Source organism: Coregonus lavaretus, assembly GCF_964263955.1.
Source record: "Coregonus lavaretus genome assembly, chromosome: 14".
NCBI classification, from domain to species: domain Eukaryota; kingdom Metazoa; phylum Chordata; class Actinopteri; order Salmoniformes; family Salmonidae; genus Coregonus; species Coregonus lavaretus.
This window is the reverse complement of record NC_140001.1, coordinates 29419739-29443115: the sequence shown is the minus strand read 5'-3', so window position 1 is coordinate 29443115 and position 23377 is coordinate 29419739. Positions and strand designations below refer to the sequence as shown.

Here is a 23377-nt window from a genome sequence, read left to right as displayed (position 1 = left end):
ACCATGCCCTTGTGTTCAGGGTCCATGTGCCAGGATGCTCACTATTCACCACCTCATTGGCCCATATCCATACAGCCAACCAGAGTGTGAGTGGCGGGTGAGTCTGAAACGAAAACAATTTGATCCTGCTTTGACCTCTGTTGGTTGACAACGGTCGACAAGATGTAACATGGAGAGGCAAGGCTTTCAGGATGTGCGAATATGTGCCTCGTATGACTTTGGCCTTCTTGGAGTTGTAGAGGATGCACCTTTTATTGTTTTTGTTTTGCCAGATAGGAAATGTGAGAGGGATTTTGGATATTAAATGGATTCACCGTAGGTTGTGACCAAGGTTCTGACCTATGATAACAGAATTGGATGGTGTGATGATAATGCTAGTAATTTATATACTGTATGTTTTAGCCTTGCGTCCTTCTCCGGCTCTCCCATTGCAGATAACCCACTAAATAGCTACCCTTAAATAATCTGTCACTAGAGAATCAGAGAAACAAGGAGTCATTTGGATTAACTGAATATCTGATGGTTTGCCAACCGCGATAATATTTCTGTTGTCATGCTATTTTTGTTATGCTCATTTTCCAGAGAGGGGTTAAGGTTCAGAGTTTGTTAGCCTTTAAAGTTTTTTACCACTGAATAGATCAGAAAGTGCCATAGGAAGTGTGCACAGGAAGTGCTTATGGATGACTGTGGGTTTGAGAATGGTGTGAGTTATTTAGCAGGATAGGTAGTGTATGGGCTGCCTGAGTGGATAGAAAGGCATAGAAAGCATTGAGAAAGGTACGTTTTCATCAATACATCTTGGAATCCCAGGATCTAAGATTATATCCATAGATGCAATTGGACACTAAATATGCACCGTCTGGTGTTCTGGAATATTTTATTGGGGTTGAGAATGACTCCAAGGTGTTCTACTGTGCTGTAGAGATATGATATGGATCAGTCAGGGCAAGGGGAGGTTGTCTTGGGCTTTGTGTCCTGTATGTACATCAGTGCTTATCCTGAGCCTCCTTGAACCACTCAAGGCAGCGAGAGCTGTGATGTTTGGAATATTAGTGAATAGCGATTCAAAGGGACACTGTAGGTTGGAGAAATATGTAGATGTTTGAAATAAAGGCCTAGAAAATGATTTAAAGTTTTGTAAATAACATGACCATGTAATTTTCTTTTTCTTTGTACTTTTCATTTTCATTTGTTTTGTTTGTTTTGAGCTGAAGAGGTTTGTTTGGGAGGAGGTTATGGTGGGTTTGAAATGTTTCCTCTTGTCTGCATTCCCTGCCCTTGTCATAATGCATCATGACAGAACCTCCATTCTATCACAGGTATTATGAATACAAAAAGAGAGAAATGAATTACAGAAGAAAAACAAACAAGAATTCAGCCTCTTGTGGAGGTCTGTTCTGCATTTTTGTTAATTTTGTTAATTTTTCAAGTGTCAACAACTCATTGACTATCAGAAAAATTAATAAAGAAATTAAAAATAAAATTGTCTGCTGGTGTCAAGTTCATGAGTGATGCAGAAGTCTCGGCAAAAAGCAAACATGACTTGGCCATCTTCAAACAAGCAATATCTGAGATATGTGAAGGTATTTAGTGTTTTCTCTCACAGACTTGTTATACTTTATCAGGAGATTATTGCTTTCATTGTCTGAAACCTATGTATGCAACCATACCCCATTCCTCATTTGTCAGTTTGAAACTTGTCAATGTGGTATGCTTCCTTTATTCCTCACAGATCAGCCAATGTCTCGTTTCTTGCTTGACGAGGAACAATCCGCTTGTTGAGGGGTCAATATACCACAAAACGACTTCTCCCCCAGCATTTGGGTAAGTATTATAGCAGTGGGGATGATCAGTAGTGTGAGCTGCTATACAGTTACTACAGTCTCCACTTTATTTCTTTGTTTTTGTCTGAAATGCTGAGGGAACGTTGCAACATCACTGATGGGGTAGATTGACATATGGTTGTATCAGATGATTGTCAGTCACTGATATTATTTGTAAAGGAAATGGATCTCTCTTTACAGAGGCTGAAGTGATGTAATGTTGATGAGCAACACATGATCTTAAATATGAAGCAAATGCATACTGTATTGGGTAATTGTGCTTGACAGTGCTGGCAGTGCAGTGTTCTGTAATGCATCACAATATACAGAATACGTTTCTCACTTTCTGTCTCATAACAGGAAGGATTGAATTGGGCACATTTATGCCTCTTAAAGTTTGGTGCTTGTGATTAATGTCTATGTGCAAGGAAACAGTTGTACAACTCAATCTTTCAATATTTGCTGTTGTCGTTTCACTTTACAATTTCCAATATGTTTGCCCCAAGGCCCGGGAGATGTCCAGCTCTTATTTTACTGCTGCTTCTGTCAAGCAAGGCTGTCTCAAGACGTCTACCTAGCCACAGGGAGGAAGCAACCCATGGACCCCAGGAGTCAAACCTGTCCGAGCTACCACATAAAACAACTACACTTGTAGCCCTCACCAAAGACCAGCCAGAAAACACAACAGAAGTCTCCGTTACCCAGCAAACAATGAGAACTGAAACCTCGGACCATGGGACTGAGATCTCCCACACCACTGTGAGAGGTAAACAAACACCCATCCCATCAGCCCTGCATCCAACCCCCTACCCTACCACTGCCATCAACTCCTCCACAGAAGGGATGTCAAAATCTTCCATTTCAGGAAGTGTCAGTGTCCTGAATAGTGACATGCCCGACCATGGCCCCTCATGGGAGAGGACTGGTAGGTCAGTGCATGATCACCATCGCTGTGCTGGCTGCTGTGATGACATTGTTCATTGTCAGCACCGTCATCCTCCTGACCAAGCTGAGTGGCAGCAGGTACAGATACAGACACAGGGCCCAGCGGCTACAGGGGCAGAGCACAGAGATGGTGTGCAATGGTCCCCACCAGTACCACTGATTGAGGCCAGGGGAGATCCAGACATCCCAAAAGCAACGTAACCCTGATGCCCAGCAGAGGACAGCGAGAGGGACAACCTCACTCAACAGCTCCATCCCAGACCTTGACGGAGGCTTGTAACACTTTAGTCAAACTCAAAATATATAACACACTTGAGCATTGAGTCTCTCAGCTACATAGCAAATGTTTTGTCCTCATACAGAAAAGGCATTATTAACTTTCAGCATTACTCTAATGAGAAATACAAATCTCACTATGGCCAAGCATGTGTACACCTGACCTTCCTGTACAGTGCCATGCAAAAGTATTCATCCCCCTTGGCGTTTTTCCTATTTTGTTGCATTACAACCTATAATTTAAATGATTTTTATTTGGATTTCGTGTAATGGACATACACAAAATAGTCCAAATTGGTGAAAATAAATAAATAACTTGTTTCAAAAAAGTCAAAAAAAGTAATAACCGGAAAGTGGTGCGTGCATTTGAATTCACCCCCTTTGCTATGAAGCCCCTAAATAAGATCTGGTGCAACCAATTACCTTCAGAAGGCACATAATTGGTTAAATAAAGTCCACCTGTGTGCAATCTAAGTGTCACATGATCTGTCACATGATCTCAGTATATATACACCTGTTCTGAAAGGCCCCAGAGTCTGCAACACCACTAAGCAAGGGGCACCACCAAGCAAGTGGCACCATGAAGACCAAGGAGCTCTCCAAACAGGTCAGGGACAAAGTTGTGGAGAAGTACAGATCAGGGTTGGGTTATAAAAACATATCTGAAACTTTGAACATCCCACGGAGCACCATTTAAATCCATTATAAAATTTTTTAAAGAATATGTCACCACAACAAACCTGCCAAGAGAGGGCCGCCCACCAAAATACACGGACCAGGCAAAGAGGGAATTAATCAGAGAGGCAACAAAGAGACCAAAGATAACCCTGAAGGAGCTGCAAACTCCACAGCAGAGATTGGAGTATCTGTCCATAGGACCACTTTAAGCTGTACACTCCACAGAGCTGGGCTTTACGGAAGAGTGGCCAGAAAAAATCCATTGCTTAAAGAAAAGAATAAGCAAACACGTTTAGTGTTCGCCAAAAGGCATGTGGGAGACTCCTCAAACATTTGGAAGAAGGTACTCTGGTCAGATGAGACTAAAATTGAGCTTTTTGGCCATCAAGGAAAACGCTATGTCTGGCGCAAACCCAACACCTCTCATCACCCCGAGAACACCATCTCCACAGTGAAGCATGGTGGTGGCAGCATCATGCTGTGGGGATGTTTTTCATCAGCAGGGACTGGGAAACTGGTCAGAATTGAAGGAATGATGGATGGTGCTAAATACAGGGAAATTCTTGAGGGGAAACCTGTTTCAGTCTTCCAGAGATTTAAGACTGGGACAGAGGTTCACCTTCCAGCAGGACAATGACCCTAAGCATACTGCTAAAGCAACACTTGAGTGGTTTAAGGGGAAACATTTGAATGGCCTAGTCAAAGCCCAGACCTCAATCCAATTGAGAATCTGTGGTATGACTTAAAGATTGCTGTACACCAGCAGAACCCATCCAACTTGAAGGAGCTGGAGCAGTTTTGCCTTGAAGAATGGGCAAAAATCCCAGTGGCTAGATGTGCCAAGCTTATAGAGACATACCCCAAGAGACTTGCAGCTGTAATTGCTGCAAAAGGTGGCTCTACAAAGTATTAACTTTGGGGGGGGGTGAATAGTTATGCACGCTCAAGTTTTTTTGTCTTATTTGTTGTTTGTTTCACACAAAAAAATATTTTGCATCTTCAAAGTGGTAGGCATGTTGTGTAAATCAAATGATACAAACCCCCCAAAAATCTATTTTAATTCTAGGTTTTAAGGCAACAAAATAGGAAAAATGCCAAGGGGGGTGAATACTTTCGCAAGCCACTGTACATACTGAATAAAACCATCAAAAACTAAATCAATAGGGGGAAAAAAATCTGTCATACTGAGTTCTTCAACCTATGATACCGACTCTTATTACAGCAAGGCTGAGGCACGAGGTGCTCCAAACAGCCGTGGGCAGAACAAAAGCCCTGCAGCGCCAGCAGAGATGGGAGTTCTGAGGCACGTTTGTAGCAGACCGTGAAGTTTATATGTTAGGTTTGTATGTGTGATATGATGAAAGACGGGCCCTCTGCCTGTGAGCTGGTCTTGTAGGCCGTGTGGAGACGGGCTGTAATCTGGAGCATGTAATTAGAGAGAACTCAGTCGTAGGCAAAGAAAACTAGGGACTCGCCCTGTGGAGAACTAAAATACCCACTAACCTTCAAAATTTCCATTTTAGAGAATACTGATTCAACTGTGAATAAAGGCAAGCCTCCCGTGTAGCTCAGTTGGTAGAGCATGGCGCTTGCAACGCCAGGGTTGTGGGTTCGATTCCCACGGGGGGCCAGTATGAAAAATGTATGCACGCTCTGGATAAGAGCGTCTGCTAAATGACTAAAATGTAAAGGGGGAAGTGTTTTATTTTCATCTTTGATAATAATGGAAGTCCTGCACATACACTGTGTTGTGCTGCTCCAGTGCTTTAGTCCTGTGCACTAACATTTACATTTCAGCTGAATTTGTATTTGACCTCATCGCTCAACTTTCAGGATTGCCACATGAACCAGTGAATCAGGGATTGTGAATAATTAGAAGTATCAATTTGTAGTGGACAAAGATGTCCCTGTCCCCCTCATCAATATCTCCATCATATGTAAGGTTTAGGAGCAGGCAAGGAAAATACATACAGTATGGCAGCCCCTAACTGTCCCTCCTTTCTAGACTGGCCAAAGCATCCACCAAGGTCCCTCTGCAGGGAGAGGAGGATTTGGGGGAGGGAGCAGGAGGAGATGGAAATGTAGAAGGATGGACATCTTTCTGTAATCAGCAGGCTTTTTTTTTAAACTGGAGAAAGAACTTTCAGTATATTTTAAGTTATAGGAGAAGGGTGGCAACTTGGATGCTCCCTCTCTTTTCCCTCAATTTCCTTCTCTGCTCTCACTCTCTCTCCCCTTCTCTGCTGTTAGAATCCCTGTACAATTCAGTCCAGAGGAGACACTAGCCAGACATACAATCTGTAAGTACTGACCTTTTCCATTTTTGTTCATTTTAATTAATGGTTAGGATATGTGTAACAAGAAAAAAGTTGTTAGGATTGCTGTAGACTGATGTGATGACAAACCTGTCAACTTAAGGTTTAGAGACTTGGACAAGGAGATGTTTTCTTTTTGAGAAATTGCATTTCCATGCCTTTCGTTCGTCATCTAATAACAGTTGTGAACTTTTAAGTGAAGACATCAGAAAATGTTTAGAGAAAAGTGTAGCGTTAACATGATAAACATAAAATCCATCATAATCTTTTGTTTAGAAATATCTAAGTTCGAGAAGTCAAGACCTGGAGCTAATAGAACCTTTAAAGAGATGTTATGGTGCATGTCACAGAGAGTTGGTCTTAATAATTAGAGGGGAAAAGTCACAATCACACAAGTGATTGGTAACCCTAGCTGTCTCCCTGCATAGACCTGCACCTTAGTGACTATTTGCACATAGAGACTATCTGCACTCTAGAGATTATATACAATGATTCTCCACACATCCAACCCTTACACACAAACACACACAGTCAACTCTGCTGTTCTATTATATACTATTTATTCAACTGCACGACCAAGACACTACCCACTTTATAGTTGTAAATACAGTCATAATTGACATAGCACATTCAGTATCTATCATCTATACTGTATATCATATTGTGTACATATCAGGCTATTACTATGACACTACCTCTTCTATTACTTATTATTTTGTATTTGACTCTTATTATTGATTATTGTACTGCAATGTAGATGGAACTAGCACACAAGCATTTATTTCGCTGCACCTTTTATACCTGCTGTAAACTGTGTACATGACCAATAACATTTTATTTTATTTGTGGTTGTTGTAGCTTGTAGGTGAAGATGGATAGAGGAATTCAGGATAATTATCTCTTTAGAGGGTCTTTCAGTGGAGGGCCTACAGTGATTATAGAAATGATGACCAACCAGGAGACTCTTCCTGAAGATGTAATTATGGCTGGTTAATACCATGGTCCAGTCAGAGTGCATATCTCTCTGTAGCCACCCTGACTGCACATACATGGGTGGGGAGATCAAGATAACCATCCATTTTAGTATGACTGTAGTTTACAGTACATACATTTTCATGACCACACAAGCAGACATGGGCACAGCATTTACATTAAGGAAGCAGAGGTTGATTGTAACTAGAGGCTGATTAGAAGCCAGTCATCCTCATGAGTGAGTAGTAAGCAGCACTATGTAATTACAGTACATGTATTTCCAGACACAGTGAAGGTACTGGGTTACAGATTTCAGTTCAGCGCCGTTCTATGCCTTTTTACACACTTCAGTAGTTGATTTTCAAGTCTCTAAATATTCTTATTATAATTTCACGAAAGCTAAAGCGAGAGGCAGAAAGACATTACATTTAGAGAGTGTTTGGACTGTGAGGTAATGTTGATAGACTGAATTTGAACTGCATTAGTTGCTCTAGACACTTTGATTCTTTCTCTGTAGAGCATACTGTAAGTCCACCCATTCCTAAGGCAGGCTGAATGCAGGCTTCCGTATGAGCAGAAATAACCCATCAGATCCCTGCCGTAGCCTGTCGTTAGCCTGCTGCAGCCCAGTGTAAATATAGAGGCCACAGTCACAAGTCTCCCACGCCTCCCTGCTCCCTGTGGCATATATAGCTTCCTCCCCTCTTGGTGTGGTGGATGGGTGGCCTCACTCCACTATACAAATTAAAACCTCAACCAAACTGTCGGCCTCCACCCCAAATAAGTAATGACTACAGACAGCTAAAATAGATTTAATACAAGATGTGAAATGGGAGAAATATTGTGGATGTTCTGTAGTGATTAAACCTAGATTAATCTGGTCATTGGGAAAATCTACAACACCTGAGCTGTTTCTACTTTGTTCTGAGTTATGACACAAAATCCCTCATCACACTTTATCAGACCATTTGATGAATGTTTATTCATACTAATACTAGAAACCCAACTGCCCCTGCATTCTTAGTAGAGCGGAAAGGAGGCATGTTGTAGGCCTACAGTAGCTGCTGTAATATACAGTCGTGGTCAAAAGTTTTGAGGATGACACAAGTATTGGTCTTCACAAAGTTTGCTGCTTCAGTGTTATGAGATATTTTTGTCAGATGTTACTATGGTATACTGAAGTATAATTACAAGCATTCCATAAGTGTCAAAGGCTTTTATTGAAAATTACATTGTTTTTGCAAAGAGTCAATATTTGCAGTGTTGACCCTTCTTTTTCAAGACCTCTGCAATCCGCCCTGGCATGCTGTCAATTAACTTCTGGGCCACATCCTGACTGATGGCAGCCCATTCTTGCATAATCAATGCTTGGAGTTTGTGGGTATTTGTTTGTCCACCCGCCTCTTGAGGATCGACCACAAGTTCTCAATGGGATTAAGGTCTGGGGAGTTTCCTGGCCATGGACCCAAAATGTCAATGTTTTGTTCCCCGAGCCACTTAGTTATCACTTTTGCCTTATGGCAAGGTGCTCCATCATGCTGGAAAAGGCATTGGTCGTCACCAAACTGTTCTTGGATGGTTAAGAGAAGTTGCTCTCGGAGGATGTGTTGGTACCATTCTTTATTCATGGCTGTGTTCTTAGGCAAAAATGTGAGTGAGCCCACTCCCTTGGCTGAGAAGCAACCCCTCACATTAATGGTCTCAGGATGCTTTACTGTTAGCATGACACAGGACTGATGGTAGCGCTCACCTTGTCTTCTCCGGACAAGGTGTTTTCCGGATGCCCCAAACAATCGGAAAGGGGATTCATCAGAGAAAATGACTTTACCCCAGTCCTCAGCAGTCCAATCCCTGTACCTTTTGCAGAATATCAGTCTATCCCTGATGTTTTTCCTGGAGAGAAGTGGCTTCTTTGTTGCCCTTCTTGACACCAGGCCATCCTCCAAAAGTCTTCACCTCACTGTGCGTGCAGATGCACTCACACCTGTCTGCTGCCATTCCTGAGCAAGCTCTGCACTGGTGGTGCCCCGATCCCGCAGCTGAATCAACTTTAGGAGACAGTCCTGGCGCTTGCTGGACTTTCTTGGGCGCCCTGACACCTTCTTCACAACAATTGAACCTCTCTCTTTGAAGTTATTGATGATCCGATAAATGGTTGATTTAGGTGCAATCTTACTAGCAGCAATATCCTTGCCTGTGAAGCCCTTTTTGTGCAAAGCAATGATGGCAGCACGTGTTTCCTTGCAGGTAACCATGGTTAACAGAGGAAGAACAATGATTTCAAGCACCACCCTCCTTTTAAAGCTTCCAGTCTGTTATTCTAACTCAATCAGCATGACAGAGTAATCTCCAGCCTTTTCCTCGTCAACACTCTCACCTGTGTTAACGAGTGAATCACTGACATGATGGCAGCTGGTCCTTTTGTGGCAGGGCTGAAATGCAGTGGAAATGTTTTTTGAGGATTAAGTTCATTTTCATGGCAAAGAGGGACATCTGATCACTCTTCATGACATTCTGGAGTATATGCAAATTGCCATCATCAAAACTGAGGCAGCAGACTTTGTGAAAATTAGTATTTGTGTCAATCTCAACTTTTGACCACGATTGTAGATGCAGAAAATGAAAGCCTATCTTCTTGAAATCAGCCCAAATATTCATTCATTTGACATCAAAACATTTCTAAACCATCTGCAATTTTGAGAAATGTTGTATTGAATGTCTCCCTCTTGTCTTTACAGGATTCTGAAGGAAAGATGAGGCACCACTTGATTCTTCACCTGTCATGTGTGAGTCTGGTTATGCTCTGGGGCCATGGGTGTGCCATGCATGTGCCACTGGTCTACAGCATTTCCATGGATGGCAGTGGTGACGGAGGGGAGCCGGATCTTATATTCCCCGTCGATAGCCCCCACCACCCTGTCTCCCCGGTAGATGTCACCCCCACCGCCGATGTCACCCCTGTCAATGTCGGCCCCGTTGAAGTCTCCCCTGTCTCCCCCACCACTACCCTAGCCCCCACCCTGGTCAGCACCATCACTAACACTATCACCACCACTATGATCCGCCTCAAGGACTTTATGGTCACCCGGGTGGTGGACTTCCTCCAGGATAATATGCTGATCATCATAGTGGTCACCTCCCTCCTCATTGTCATGATCTTCATCATCTGCTGTGCCGCTACCATGAGCCAAAAGCGCAAGTTGGAGGCCTACAAACCCCCTGCCAACTCATCCAGGAAGTACATGGACCACAAGGCGGAAGGAGTCAAATCCTCCAGTGAGGTCCAGAGTAGGGTGTGCGGCGGGCCAGACTCAACCAGGAGGGTCCAGATCCAGGGAACCCCCAAGAATCTGCGCACCCCTTCCACTGCGCTGGTGGGGGAAAAGGTGGGCAAGGAGCCCAAACCGAAGGAGGTCCAGAAAGTGAAGGAAGTAGAGGAGAAGGAGACGCGGAGAGTGGAGCCTAAGCACAAAGGGCAGAAGGCTGAGGAGGTGCAGCAGAGCTCCAGCCCCAGCACCAGCCAGCCCATGGTCTGCACCTGCCACCTGAGGAAGGCCAACCACTAAGTATAGGTTGGGGCTCCAACCATGTAAACTAGCAAATAAAGGAGAGAGAAACCTTTTCTTGTGGAGAGGGAACTCCCTGGGTGCGTCCGCTGCTGTGTGCCAAACTTGTATGTGGAATCTGACTCTGTGGATACCTTTAGCAAACAGATACTGTACAATTAGGTCTAAATAGCATACTATTATGCCTTAAAAACAGAAGGAATTTCAGCCCTGACTGCCCTTTTTGATATATCTGATCAATTATTCCTCCTATATTTCCCTTGTTGTAGAAAACAGTCATTGTGAAATGAGATTTGTTCATCAATTGATAGCTTTCAAAGCTTAACTAAAGAGATGTAGATCACACAGAAAAAAGAATGTTGGCTTCTGTGAACGAGAGAAAGCAAGCATATTTCTGTTTGCTAACTCTATGGTGATAACCTCGCCAGTTGATTTCAACACAGTAAATTATTGATGTGAGAAAATGTATTTTATTTTATTAATGGACTTCTGTTTCTCTTTTACTTCATTAGAAATTGTACAATTATATACATGTCACACTGGGTGCTTTGTGGATTAATATTGAAGAGAATTTGCTAATGCTATATGGATAGATGGTAGAGCTGCTTTTGTTTTTTTATTATCTTATCAATTTTTTTCGAACATCAAAACAACTGATTTGCAGGTGCGAGTATGTGGTTACAAAGTTTTTATTTATACTGGTACTTACATTACTCAAGTCAATTAAAATCCCCAAATTCTCCTGAATCCCTTTAAGGATTGTTTTACAGTGACCCTCAGTTCTGCTGTACATTGTGGTCATTTTGTTTGCGTAATGAATCTTGTTTAATTTTTGTCCAGCTTCAATAGAGGTTTTGTTGATATTAGTTTTTCTAGAAATTGTAAGTGTAAAAGACTTGCATTGAGTGTGAGATTTCACCATGTTCAGTAAGTGGTTTCTAAAACATACACTGAACAAAAATATAAACGCAACCTGTAAAGTGTTGGTCCCATGTTTCATGAGCTGAAATAAAAAAATCGCAGACATTTTCTATATGCACAAAAAGCTTATTTCTCTAAAATGTTGTACATACATTTGTTTACATCCCAGTTAGTGAGCATTTCTATTTTGCCAAGATAATCCATCCACCTGATAAGTGTGGCATATCAAGAAGCTGATTTAAACCGCATGATCATTACACAGGTGCACCTTGTGCTGGGAACAATAAATGGCCACTTTAAAATGTGCAGTTTTGTCACAACACAATGCCACAGATGTCTCAAGTTTTGAGGGAGCGTGCAATTGGCATGCTGACTGCAGGAATGTCCACCAGAGCTGTTGCCAGATCATTTAATGTTCATTTCTCTACCAACGTCGTTTTAGAGAATTTGGCAATACGTCCAACTGGCCTCGCAACCGCAGACCACGTGTAACCACGGCAGCCCAGGACCTCCATGTCCAGCTTCTTCACCTGCGGGATCATCTGAGGGGAGGTGGAGGGGGTGCTGATGAGTATTTATGTCTGTAATAAAGCCCTTTTGTGGAGAAAAACTCATTCTGATTGGCTGGGCCTGGCTCCCAGGTGGGCCTGGCTGCCCACCCATGGCTGCACCCCTGCCCAGTCATGTGAAATCCATAGATTAAGGCCTAATTTATTTATTTAAATTGACTTATTTTCTTATATGAACTGTAACTCAGTAAGATCTTTGAAATTGCTGCATGTGGCGTTTTATATTTTTGTTCAGTATAAATTGCCATATGGAGTTTGGCCATCTCTGAATGGTAGTGCTGGCAAGTTTGGCCACGGTGTGTGTAAAAACAGCCTTGGAAAAAAGGGATGAGGCATACTGCATGTACATTAAATAAAACTTTGGAACTCGTCATTTTTATTTATTTCTACCCAAGAATATGTTTGAAGAAAAGCTGCCTGATTTATAATATCTGTTCTCAAATTTCGAAAAAGCAAAAGGACAATTCTAGTGACATGCACATTACTGCATGTACTTTGTCTGCATTGACAGATGTGCCTACAGTTGTAATTTTAGGTTCATATTATATATAATCTAAATATTTCAGAGACAAACGTTGAAATACTCTGCCCACTCACATGTTACACGAGAAATGTGTCCGTAGTATCACATGCATGTCCACATTGGTGATTTGCCAGTTCAAAGAGGCTGGCACCACCACCATGTAATGTCATGCCCAGAAAAGCCAGTGAAAGGCACCAGAGCCTTGATGTCTTTCCTCCTGGCTTCTTTACAACATTCAATCAATATTTCAACAGCTGTCAATCCAACTACATTATGTACTTTGCACTGAAACCGAACATGAGCATATTTGAATACAAGACACTGATTTGTACACACATGCTCATATGAAGTCTGATCACTTGAAGAGAAATCACTTCTTTATGATTTTGTACCAGGGATTCCTAAAGATAGGCAACTGCTGCCCTCCTGTGAACGTTTTAAGTATTGTAAACACCAGCTGTTTACATTGCCGGACAGAACATAGTTAAAACATCAAGTATCGATTTCCATCTTTATTTTAACAGAACATAGTTAAAACATAGAGAAAGTATCGATTGCCATCTTTAATGTTTGTGATTTAATGATCATAAAATATCCTATTTCTCTTTTTCACAGAAAGGGGATGAATGTATGACAAATACCAATTTGTTTTCAAAGTGAAAACTGAACGTTTGATCCCATGGCAGAAGGCCAGTTATTCAGAGAGTCAAGTTACCAAAGAGCAAACATCAAAGATGAAGGCAGAACAGCCCAAAAGCAAGTGCAGCCTTGTAGCGCCTGAAATGTGAGCCCTGAGGGAGCCTCGCACAAGGGTCAGATTCCCTGCTCTTTTTTCAACAAGGTGCTAAATAATTCTACAATAATACTACTCCTGCACTCTCACTCTTCCCACCTGGACAATGGAAGGTACACAGCCACAGGACAGGACCACCCAAAGCATCTCGGTCTGGCTTGGCTTCATTTAGTCCTGCTTCTCAGAGTGACAGGATGCTAGAGGATGTCCTATGACCTGGATAATAACCGTAGAGGGGACACTACCCGAGGGAGGTCTGCTCCTGAAAGAGAGACAACTTCAGTGTTGTCTCTCTGCCCTTGAAAATGAATTAATTTGGAGGATGAAGAGGATAAAAAAACAGGTAATAGAGCACCTTAAGGGCATCATTAAACTTTGATGGGCAACTGCTTGAAATTCTCAAAGACGGTGGTTTCTGGAGAGAGTCAGTCACACAGTGGATCATGTGAGGATCATAGCTTTCTTGGCTGGCCAACTTCTTGGGAAGAGCGGATGAAACAGAGTCTTGGAAGAATGGCAAATAATGGTTTATTGATAAGTACAGTAGTAGTTACAGGTTGTGTATCAGAATTTAAGGCAATTTCTTAGAGATTTACAATGACGATGGTCAAACTGAAAAATGTGACGATAGCGCATGTTCTTTGGTACTCTGGTCAGATGAGACAAAAATTGAGCTTTTTGGCCATCAAGGAAAACGCTATGTCTGGTGCAAACCCAACACCTCTCATCAACCCGAGAACACCATCCCCACAGTGAAGCATGGTGGCAGCATCATGCTGTGGGGATGTTTTTCATCGGCAGGGACTGGGAAACTGGTCAGAATTGAAGGAATGATGGATGGCGCTAAATACAGGGAAATTCTTGAGGGATACCTGTTTCAGTCTTCCAGAGATTTGAGACTGGGACGGAGGTTTACCTTCCAGGAGGACAATGACCCTAAGCATACTGCTAAAGCAACACTCGAGTGGTTTAAGGGGAAACATTTAAATGTCTTGGAATGGCCTAGTCAAAGCCCAGACCTCAATCCAATTGAGAATCTGTGGTATGACTTAAAGATTGCTGTACACCAGCGGAACCCATCCAACTTGAAGGAGCTGGAGCAGTTTTTCCTTGAAGAATGGGCAAAAATCCCAGTGGCTAGATGTGCCAAGCTTATAGAGACATACCCCAATACATTTACGTCATTTAGCAGACGCTCTTATCCAGAGCGACTTACAAATTGGTGCATTCACCATATAGCCAGTGGGATAACCACTTTACAATGGTTTTTTTTTTTTTTTTTTTTGGGGGGGGGGGGGTAGAAGGATTACTTTATCCTATCCCAGGTATTCCTTAAAGAGGTGGGGTTTCAAGTGTCTCCGGAAGGTAGTGAGTGACTCCGCTGTCCTGGCGTCGTGAGGGAGCTTGTTCCACCATTGGGGTGCCAGAGCAGCGAACAGTTTTGACTGGGCTGAGCGGGAACTGTGCTTCCGCAGAGGTAGGGGGGCCAGCAGGCCAGAGGTGGATGAACGCAATGCCCTCGTTTGGGTGTAGGGACTGATCAGAGCCTGAAGGTACGGAGGTGCCGTTCCCCTCACAGCTCCGTAGGCAAGCACCATGGTCTTGTAGCAGATGCGAGCTTCAACTGGAAGCCAGTGGAGTGTGCGGAGGAGCGGGGTGACGTGAGAGAACATGGGATGGTTGAACACCAGACGGGCTGCGGCATTCTGGATGAGTTGTAGGGGTTTAATGGCACAGGCAGGGAGCCCAGCCAACAGTGAGTTGCAGTAATCCAGACGGGAGATGACAAGTGCCTGGATTAGGACCTGTGCCGCTTCCTGTGTAAGGCAGGGTCGTACTCTCCGAATGTTGTAGAGCATGAACCTACAGGATCGGGTCACCGCCTTGATGTTAGCGGAGAACGACAGGGTGTTGTCCAGGGTCACGCCAAGGCTCTTCGCACTCTGGGAGGAGGACACAACGGAGTTGTCAACCGTGATGGCGAGATCATGGAACGGGCAGTCCTTCCCCGGGAGGAAGAGCAGCTCCGTCTTGCCAAGGTTCAGCTTGAGGTGGTGATCCGTCATCCACACTGATATGTCTGCCAGACATGCAGAGATGCGATTCGCCACCTGGTTATCAGAAGGGGGAAAGGAGAAGATTAGTTGTGTGTCGTCTGCGTAGCAATGATAGGAGAGGCCATGTGAGGATATGACAGAGCCAAGTGACTTGGTGTATAGCGAGAATAGAAGAGGGCCTAGAACTGAGCCCTGGGGGACACCAGTGGTGAGAGCACGTGGTGCGGAGACAGCTTCTCGCCACGCCACTTGGTAGGAGCGACCGGTCAGGTAGGACGCAATCCAAGAGTGAGCTGCGCCGGAGATGCCCAGCTCGGAGAGGGTGGAGAGGAGGATCTGATGGTTCACAGTATCAAAGGCAGCAGACAGGTCTAGAAGGACAAGAGCAGAGGAGAGAGAGTTAGCTTTAGCAGTGCGGAGAGCCTCCGTGACACAGAGAAGAGCAGTCTCAGTTGAATGACCACTCTTGAAACCTGACTGGTTTGGATCAAGAAGGTCATTCTGAGAGAGATAGCAAGAGAGTTGGCTAAAGACGGCACGCTCAAGAGTTTTGGAGAGAAAAGAAAGAAGGGATACTGGTCTGTAGTTGTTGACATCAGAGGGATCGAGTGTTGGTTTTTTGAGAAGGGGTGCAACTCTTGCTCTCTTGAAGACGGAAGGGACATAGCCAGTGGTCAAGGATGAGTTGATGAGTGAGGTGAGGTAAGGGAGAAGGTCACCGGAGATGGTCTGGAGAAGAGAGGAGGGGATAGGGTCAAGCGGGCAGGTTGTTGGGCGGCCGGCCTTCACAAGTCGCAAGATTTTATCTGGAGAGAGAGGGGAGAAAGAAGTCAAAGCATAGGGTAGGGCAGTGTGAGCAGGACCAGCAGTGTCATTTGACTTAACAAACGAGGATCGGATGTCGTCAACCTTCTTTTCAAAAAGGTTGACGAAGTCATTCACAGAGAGGGAGGAGGGGGGAGGGGGAGGAGGATTCAGCAGGGAGGAGAAGGTGGCAAAGAGCTTCCTAGGGTTAGGGATGCTTGGAATTTAGAGTGGTAGAAAGTGGCTTTAGCAGCAGAAACAGATGAAGAAAATGTAGAGAGGAGGGAGTGAAAAGATGCCAGGTCCGCAGGGAGTCTAGTTTTCCTCCATTTCCGCTCGGCTGCCCGGAGCCCTGTTCTGTGAGCTCGCAGCTGTAATTACTGCTAAAGGTGGCTCTACAAAGTATTGACTTTGGGGGGCTGAATAGTTATGCACGCTCAAGTTTTCTGTTTTTGAGTCTTATTTCTTGTTTGTTTCACAAGAAAAAATATTTTGCATTTAAAGTGGTAGGCATGTTGTGTAAATCAAATGATACAAACCCCCCAAAAAATCCATTTTAATTCCAGGTTGTAAGGCAACAAAATTGGAAAAATGCCAAGGGGGTGAATACTTTCGCAAGCCACACTGTAAACACGGGAAACTGTTGAGCGTGAAAAACCCAGCCGTGTTGCAGTCCTTGACACACTCAAACCGGTGTGCCTTCAGAGCTTTTTGGTTGATGCATGCAATGTCTGAGCAGGTGAATGTGGCCATAATCTTGAAGCCTAGTCAAGAGATAATGGGACACGACCCGGAAGTACGTAGGAATGTGTCACTTTCATAAGGTATTATTATTTTGGGTTGAAGTAGCCTATTGGGCATATTGCTGCGTTCAAGACAACTCGGAACTCAGAAACTCAGAAATGTTCGACTTGGAATCTCGTTGTAGAAAGATGGAATGTATCAGACTTAACCAATAGGAAGCTCTACACAAAACAGGTACACACATTTTAACTTCTGAGTTTCCGAGGTGTCTTGAATACGGCATATGCCGCATACACACAGGAGTCAATGGTCGTGTTCCCCTGCTCAGATGTTGCATCCATCAACCAATGGTTGCGTGCCAAGTCATAGACGGAGTAGTCGACACCAGATTGCAATAATTGTTGATGTGGTTAGCTGATATGTAAAATACCTATTAAGGCGTGGAAGATCTGTCATGCATCAGCAACGACTGGGTAGAGGAACACGACCATGATGTGGTTCTATTTAAATTACTTGTTCGGTCTCTCACTATCGGTAATGCCTCATAGGGGGGCGGAGTCTAAGAAGATCCAATCACACAACGTCTGCCGTAGACAGACAGGAGCAACGGCAAATAGTGGACCACTCCACTTCCCATATAAGGGGCCGTAGTCCGCTCCCATCTTCACTTCTTTCATCTTCCTCACGGATTCGATTAAGATCCTCTGCTCTCCTCAGCATTGACTTGGACCCCTGCTTTGTGGACACCCCTTCAAATTAGTGGAATCGGCTCAGCCACAAAGTAGTAGACCACACAAGCTCACAGAACGGGACCGCCAAGTGCTGAAGCGCGTAACAAGTAAAAATCTTCTGTCCTTGGTTGCAACATTCACTAACGAGTTCCAAACTGCCTCTGGAAGCAACGTCAGCACAATAACTGTTCGTCGGAGCTTCATGAAATGGGTTTCCATGGCCGAGCAGCTGCACACAAGCCTAAGATCACCATGCGCAATGCCAAGTGTTGGTGTAAAGCGCGCCGCCATTGGACTCTGGAGCAGTGGAATCACAGTTCACCATCTGGCAGTCCGACTGAATAATCTGGGTTTGGTGGATGCCAGGAGAACGCTACCTGCCCCAATGCATAGTGCCAACTGTAAAGTTGGGTGGAGGCGGAATAATGGTCTGGGGCTGTTTTTCATGGTTGGGGCTAGGCCCCTTAGTTCCAGTGAAGGAAAATCTTAATGCTACAGCATACAATGACATTCTAGAAGATTCTGTGCTTCCAACTTTGTGGCAACAGTTTGGGGAAGGCCCTTTCCAGTTTCAGCATGACAATGTCCCTGTGCACAAAGCGAGGTCCATACAGAAATTGTTTGTCGAGATCAGTGTGGAAGAACTTGACTGGCCTGCACAGAGCCCTGACCTCAACCCCATCGAACACCTTTGGGATGAATTGGAATGCCGACTGCGAGCCAGGCCTAATCGCCCAACATCAGTGCCCGACCTCACTAATGCTCTTGTGGCTGAATGGAAGCAAGTCCCTGTGTAACAGGTCAAAGAATTACAGATTTTTGCAACCGTTCATTTTCTATTTTTTATTTTATTTTGTGAGTTGATTTCTCCAAAATATTGTATTGTTCAGCATTTCGTGTAGTTTACAGATATTGGGAGAGTTAGTTGTGTAAGTGCGCCCTCTAGAGTGTTGGTTTGGTTATATGCGGAGTTGTCTCATGCTTTTCTCAGTCTGCATTCTACTCGACTGAGAGAGGTATGTGTTCACTTCGGCGTGATATAAACTTGATATACCTGTTAAAATTAAAACGTTTCAGTGCACATAGTAACTTGTATGTATATTATATGATGAGTGTACATACATTTAATCAAGCTGTGTCGTGAATTTAGCTATTTTTGAGAGTTTGAGAAATTGCTAACTTAGCTAACCTCGTGTTTTGTTTAGCTGTAAGTTAGCGATCGTCATTCTATCCTCTTGTGTTGAAGCCCACGTTTCAGTTTTTTTTTTTATGTTAGGCGGATTCTGGTCGAGGGTAGAGTTTTGAACATTTTCTCTCCTTGATGTTGAACAGGTATGTATTCCCTATATCAGGTTAAAAATATGTGTTCATTTAAAATGTTTTCATGTATTGATTAGTGTTTAATGGCACTGAAAAGCTCAAATGTGAAGGATTACATGTTGCTTCGTGCATATTACTGTATGTATTACCTATTTGAAAGATGGTTTATGTCATGTTGCACAGTATTAATGTAAAGGCTAAAAGCTCAGAGTTTTTGGCAGAGATAACATGCAATATGACACATACATAAGATATACACCAGATGCTATGTTTATTTTCCAATTATGTTGTATTTTATTCCTTGGATTTTTGAATGTGATTATACTGAGTCTGCATTCTACTCGACTGAGAGAGGCGGATTCTGGTCGAGGGTAGAGTTTTGAACATTTTCTCTCCTTGATGTTGAACAGATTGAGAGAGTTGTACACAATAAAGTGCCTTCAAGTACGCCAGTGTCTTGTCTTCAGTGCACCGGAACACAACGCAGTAGTCGGCAACGAGCAGACCGCGCCGGCTACATTGGTGCCGTGACCCGGATATCTTCGCTTCAGATCATCGCCAGGGTGATCGCCGGTGGTTGCTGTGACGAGTAGGAACCTCTTCGGAACGTTGACAAGTATAAGGGCAAACATTAATGTGTAAATTGTAGCTCTTAATTGCTTACCTCAGCTACTTCTATCATTTTACTTTTTTCATATTCACATGTTCTGGTGATTCACATATCATTACCATAGTCTATTACAACTTTCTATTTTTTTTTAAAAATGACTGATGGTAAGGATGCGCAGACACCATTTAGTGTTGGAGATGCTGCAGGGGTAAGCCTGGGGAGGGGCAGGTTTATGAGTAGGGTGGAGAGCACGCCGGTTAGGGGTGCTGGTATACTAGGCAGACCTGTACTCTCGTCCACACGCTTACGCACTGATGAATATTCCCCCGCACCACACATGCGTAGCTTAAGAGATGCTCCAGACATTGCAAGCAGCGTTAGTTCAGTGGGCCGTCCTGCATTTTCATACACTCACACCCAAACAGATGAACATTCTCCACGTCAGCCAGTGTCTAGTTCACATGTGAGTTCTGCAGACCTAGGGAGTCTCATCACACAATTAGCTCATGAAATAGGAGAGAACATTGCTAGCCAATTACAGAGATCTGTTGGTAGTGCAGATAACCAAACCACTCCTACGCCTAGCCTGAACTTAGGATATGGACAGTCTGATTTGAACATGACAGGAGTAAAGTTAGTCATGAAGACAGATGTCAAAGAGCCGCCGTACTTCAGGGGTGATGGAACAGACAAACACACAGTGCATGAGTGGGAAGAGATTATGAGCGTTTACCTGAATAAGAGGGGTGTACACCCGCAAGAGCACTCCCAGGAGATAATGTCAAGACTAATGGGAAAGGCTAGAGACATTGTTAAAGTTACCCTGCGCAGTATGCCATCGCTGCAGCCAGCTGAGAACTCCAAGCTCGTCTTTGATATTCTGAAACAACATTTCAGTGAGTTAACCTACTCCTCTATGCCTTTAGCAGATTTCTATAACACACTTCCTCTGGCCGGAGAAAGTCCCATGGACTATTGGATACGCTTGAACAAGGCTGTGGATGTCGCAGATGAGTGTCTGAGAAGGCAGGGGCGAAACATTGAGGACCCCTCTCACGAAGTCACAATGATGCTGGTGAAACACTGTCCCGACCCCGCTCTTGCAAGTGTCCTAAAGTGCAAAACAGCTGAAAAGTGGACAGCAAATGAGATTCAGGAACACCTCGTTGAACATCAGAGAGAGGCTAGAACAATGTGTCAAGCCAAATCTTATCGGCCAAAGAACATTCGTGCACATGCTCAGGCATTAACCACAGAGACAGTCGCTGCTGAAAACCCAACAGACCTTACTGGTTACCCAAAGGCAATGGGGCTTCCATCCTCTCCTCAGACAGAGAGCATCTGCATGCAGTCTCTCATTGGCTTGCTGAACCGTGTGCTAGAGCAGACGGCACACACAACAGCAGTCGTGCCACCAAGCAGGGGGCCAGCAGCCATTGTTCAGAGTAGATGTAAAGTCTGTCAGTCTGCCGAACACTCAACTACTGCACACTGTAGACAGGCGAACCTCTGTATGGGCTGTTACAAGCCCGGCCACTGGAAGAGAAAATGCCAACAGCGCCGGCCAAGAATTAACGCTCAGCCACAGTTAGCGTACACACCACCTAACTCTGAGCAAGGTGGAGCCAGTTTAAACTAGATAGCTCACATACGGAAAGGGGATGTGTGAGCGTTGAAGATTCAACTCTTGAAGAAAGTGAAGAATTGAAGGAGATGTATGTCAATGTCTGTAAAGCAATGTCTGATAATTGTCTAAGTCTGTATGGGGTAAAGTGCATGGTCCCAGTTCTGGTGATCACTGGTCAGAAAGACGACATAATAGTAGGCACCAACATGTTGAAACGTGTACTGCATCAGCTGAAAAACGAGAACAGTTATTGGACACTTATCTCGAGCAACACAAAAGGGTCTCCAGATGGCGAACAGTTTCTAGAAATGATGACCAGTCTCACAAGATGGAGGGGTGAAGATGTCCCAGGAAAAGTAGGGACAGTGAAGCTAACTCAGGCGGTGACTCTCCTTCCCAAACAAGAGTACCTGCTGTGGGGAAGACTGCCAAGTAAAATGCCCAAGTCACCTGGGAGTACAGTTATGGTGGAGCCTACAACCTCCAGGTGTGTGCCTCGGGGCATTATGGTGGGGAGAGTGGTAACACCGCTATGGGGAGATGGCTGGACTCCCATGAAAATCACTAATATCTCAGACAAACCACTCACACTGAAAAGGAACAGCAAGCTTGCGGACGTCTCTACTTGTGTTGCAGCTGAAGATCTCACACTGTTCCAGGGTTCCTGTCAGAGTGATGCTGGCTCTGTTAGAGTGACTCATGTGAAACAGGACGACAACGGTGACCTGAAAGACAGACTGCAGAAGTCTGGTCTAGGAAATGTCGACATTGATCATTGTGAAGCGAGCCCCTCCACCAAGCTCCAACTTGTGACATTGCTGGAGAAATATCAGGATATATTTTCAAAGCATCATCTTGACTGTGGAGAAGCCAAGGGCTTTGCCCATAGGATCCGCCTCACTGACGACCGTCCCTTCCGTCTTCCATATCGCAGAGTGCCGCCAGCCCACTATCAAAAGCTGCGCCAAGTTCTCACCGAGATGGAGGAACAGGAAATCATACGGAAGTCAATGAGTGAATATGCTTCTCCACTCGTGATGGTTTGGAAGAAAAATGGCGACCTCCGGATATGCACAGACTTTCGATGGCTGAATGCAAGAACTATCAAGGATGCTCATCCTTTGCCCCATCAATCGGACTGCTTGGCTGCCCTTGGCGGTAATGCTGTCTTCAGCACCATGGACCTCACGTCTGGATTTTATAACTTGCCCATGCATGAGGAGGACAAAAAGTACACCGCCTTCACAACACCATTAGGCCTGCACGAGTATAACAGAATGCCACAGGGGCTTTGCAACAGTCCAGCGTCCTTCATGAGGATGATGCTGAGTATCTTTGGCGATCTTAACTTCAGCAGTCTCTTGTGCTACCTAGATGATCTCTTGATATTTGCCCCCAATGAACAGCAGGCCCTCAGCAGATTAGAGGTTGTTTTCCAGAGGCTACGGGAGCACAATCTAAAGTTGAGTCCAAAAAAATGCCATCTGTTGCGGAGATCTGTGAAGTTTCTCGGACACATCGTTGACAGTGACGGTGTTGCTGTTGACCCAGAGAAGGTCGAGGTCATCACCAAAATGTCAAAGAGGGACTTGATGGAAGATGATGGCTGCACTCCTTCAGTTCACAGAGTGAAGTCGTTCCTGGGGATGGTATTTTATTACCAACACTACATACCAAATTGCTCCTCCATCGCAAAACCCCTGTTTGCTCTCACAGCTGGCCAGAAACGGAGAGGAAAGGCCGGGAAGTACAGTCAGAATGCGGGAGTCTACAGAAAGCTCAAACCTGCGGATTGGACCCTTGACTGCGATTCCGCTTTCGCCGGCCTTAAGGGGAAGCTCCTGAATTGTGTGGTCCTTAACCATCCAGACTTTTCTAAGCCCTTGGTTCTGTCCATTGATGCGTCTCTTGATGGCCTTGGGGCAGTTCTGTCCCAGATACCAGAAGGAGAAACGAAGGCACGCCCGATCGCCTTTGCCAGCAAGACCCTCACTGGCTCACAAAAGAGGTATCCTGCTCACCGACTGGAGTTCTTGGCGCTCAAATGGAGTGTTTGTGAAAAATTCAGCCACTGGTTGAAAGGCCACACTTTTACAGTGTGGA

The 23377-nt window shown here is 44.4% G+C and overlaps 1 protein-coding gene across 1 annotated transcript; it reads left to right on the top strand.

Moving 5' to 3' along the window:
• Positions 1-2724: 2724 nt before the first annotated feature.
• Positions 2725-10575, top strand: LOC311141104 (uncharacterized protein; the record flags this gene model as incomplete). Its single annotated transcript, XM_084176370.1, has 2 exons — positions 2725-2898; positions 9748-10575. The coding sequence occupies 2 exons, from the start codon at positions 2725-2727 to the stop codon at positions 10573-10575; spliced, it is 1002 nt and encodes a 333-aa protein (XP_084032496.1).
• Between the last annotated feature and the right edge of the window lie 12802 nt (positions 10576-23377).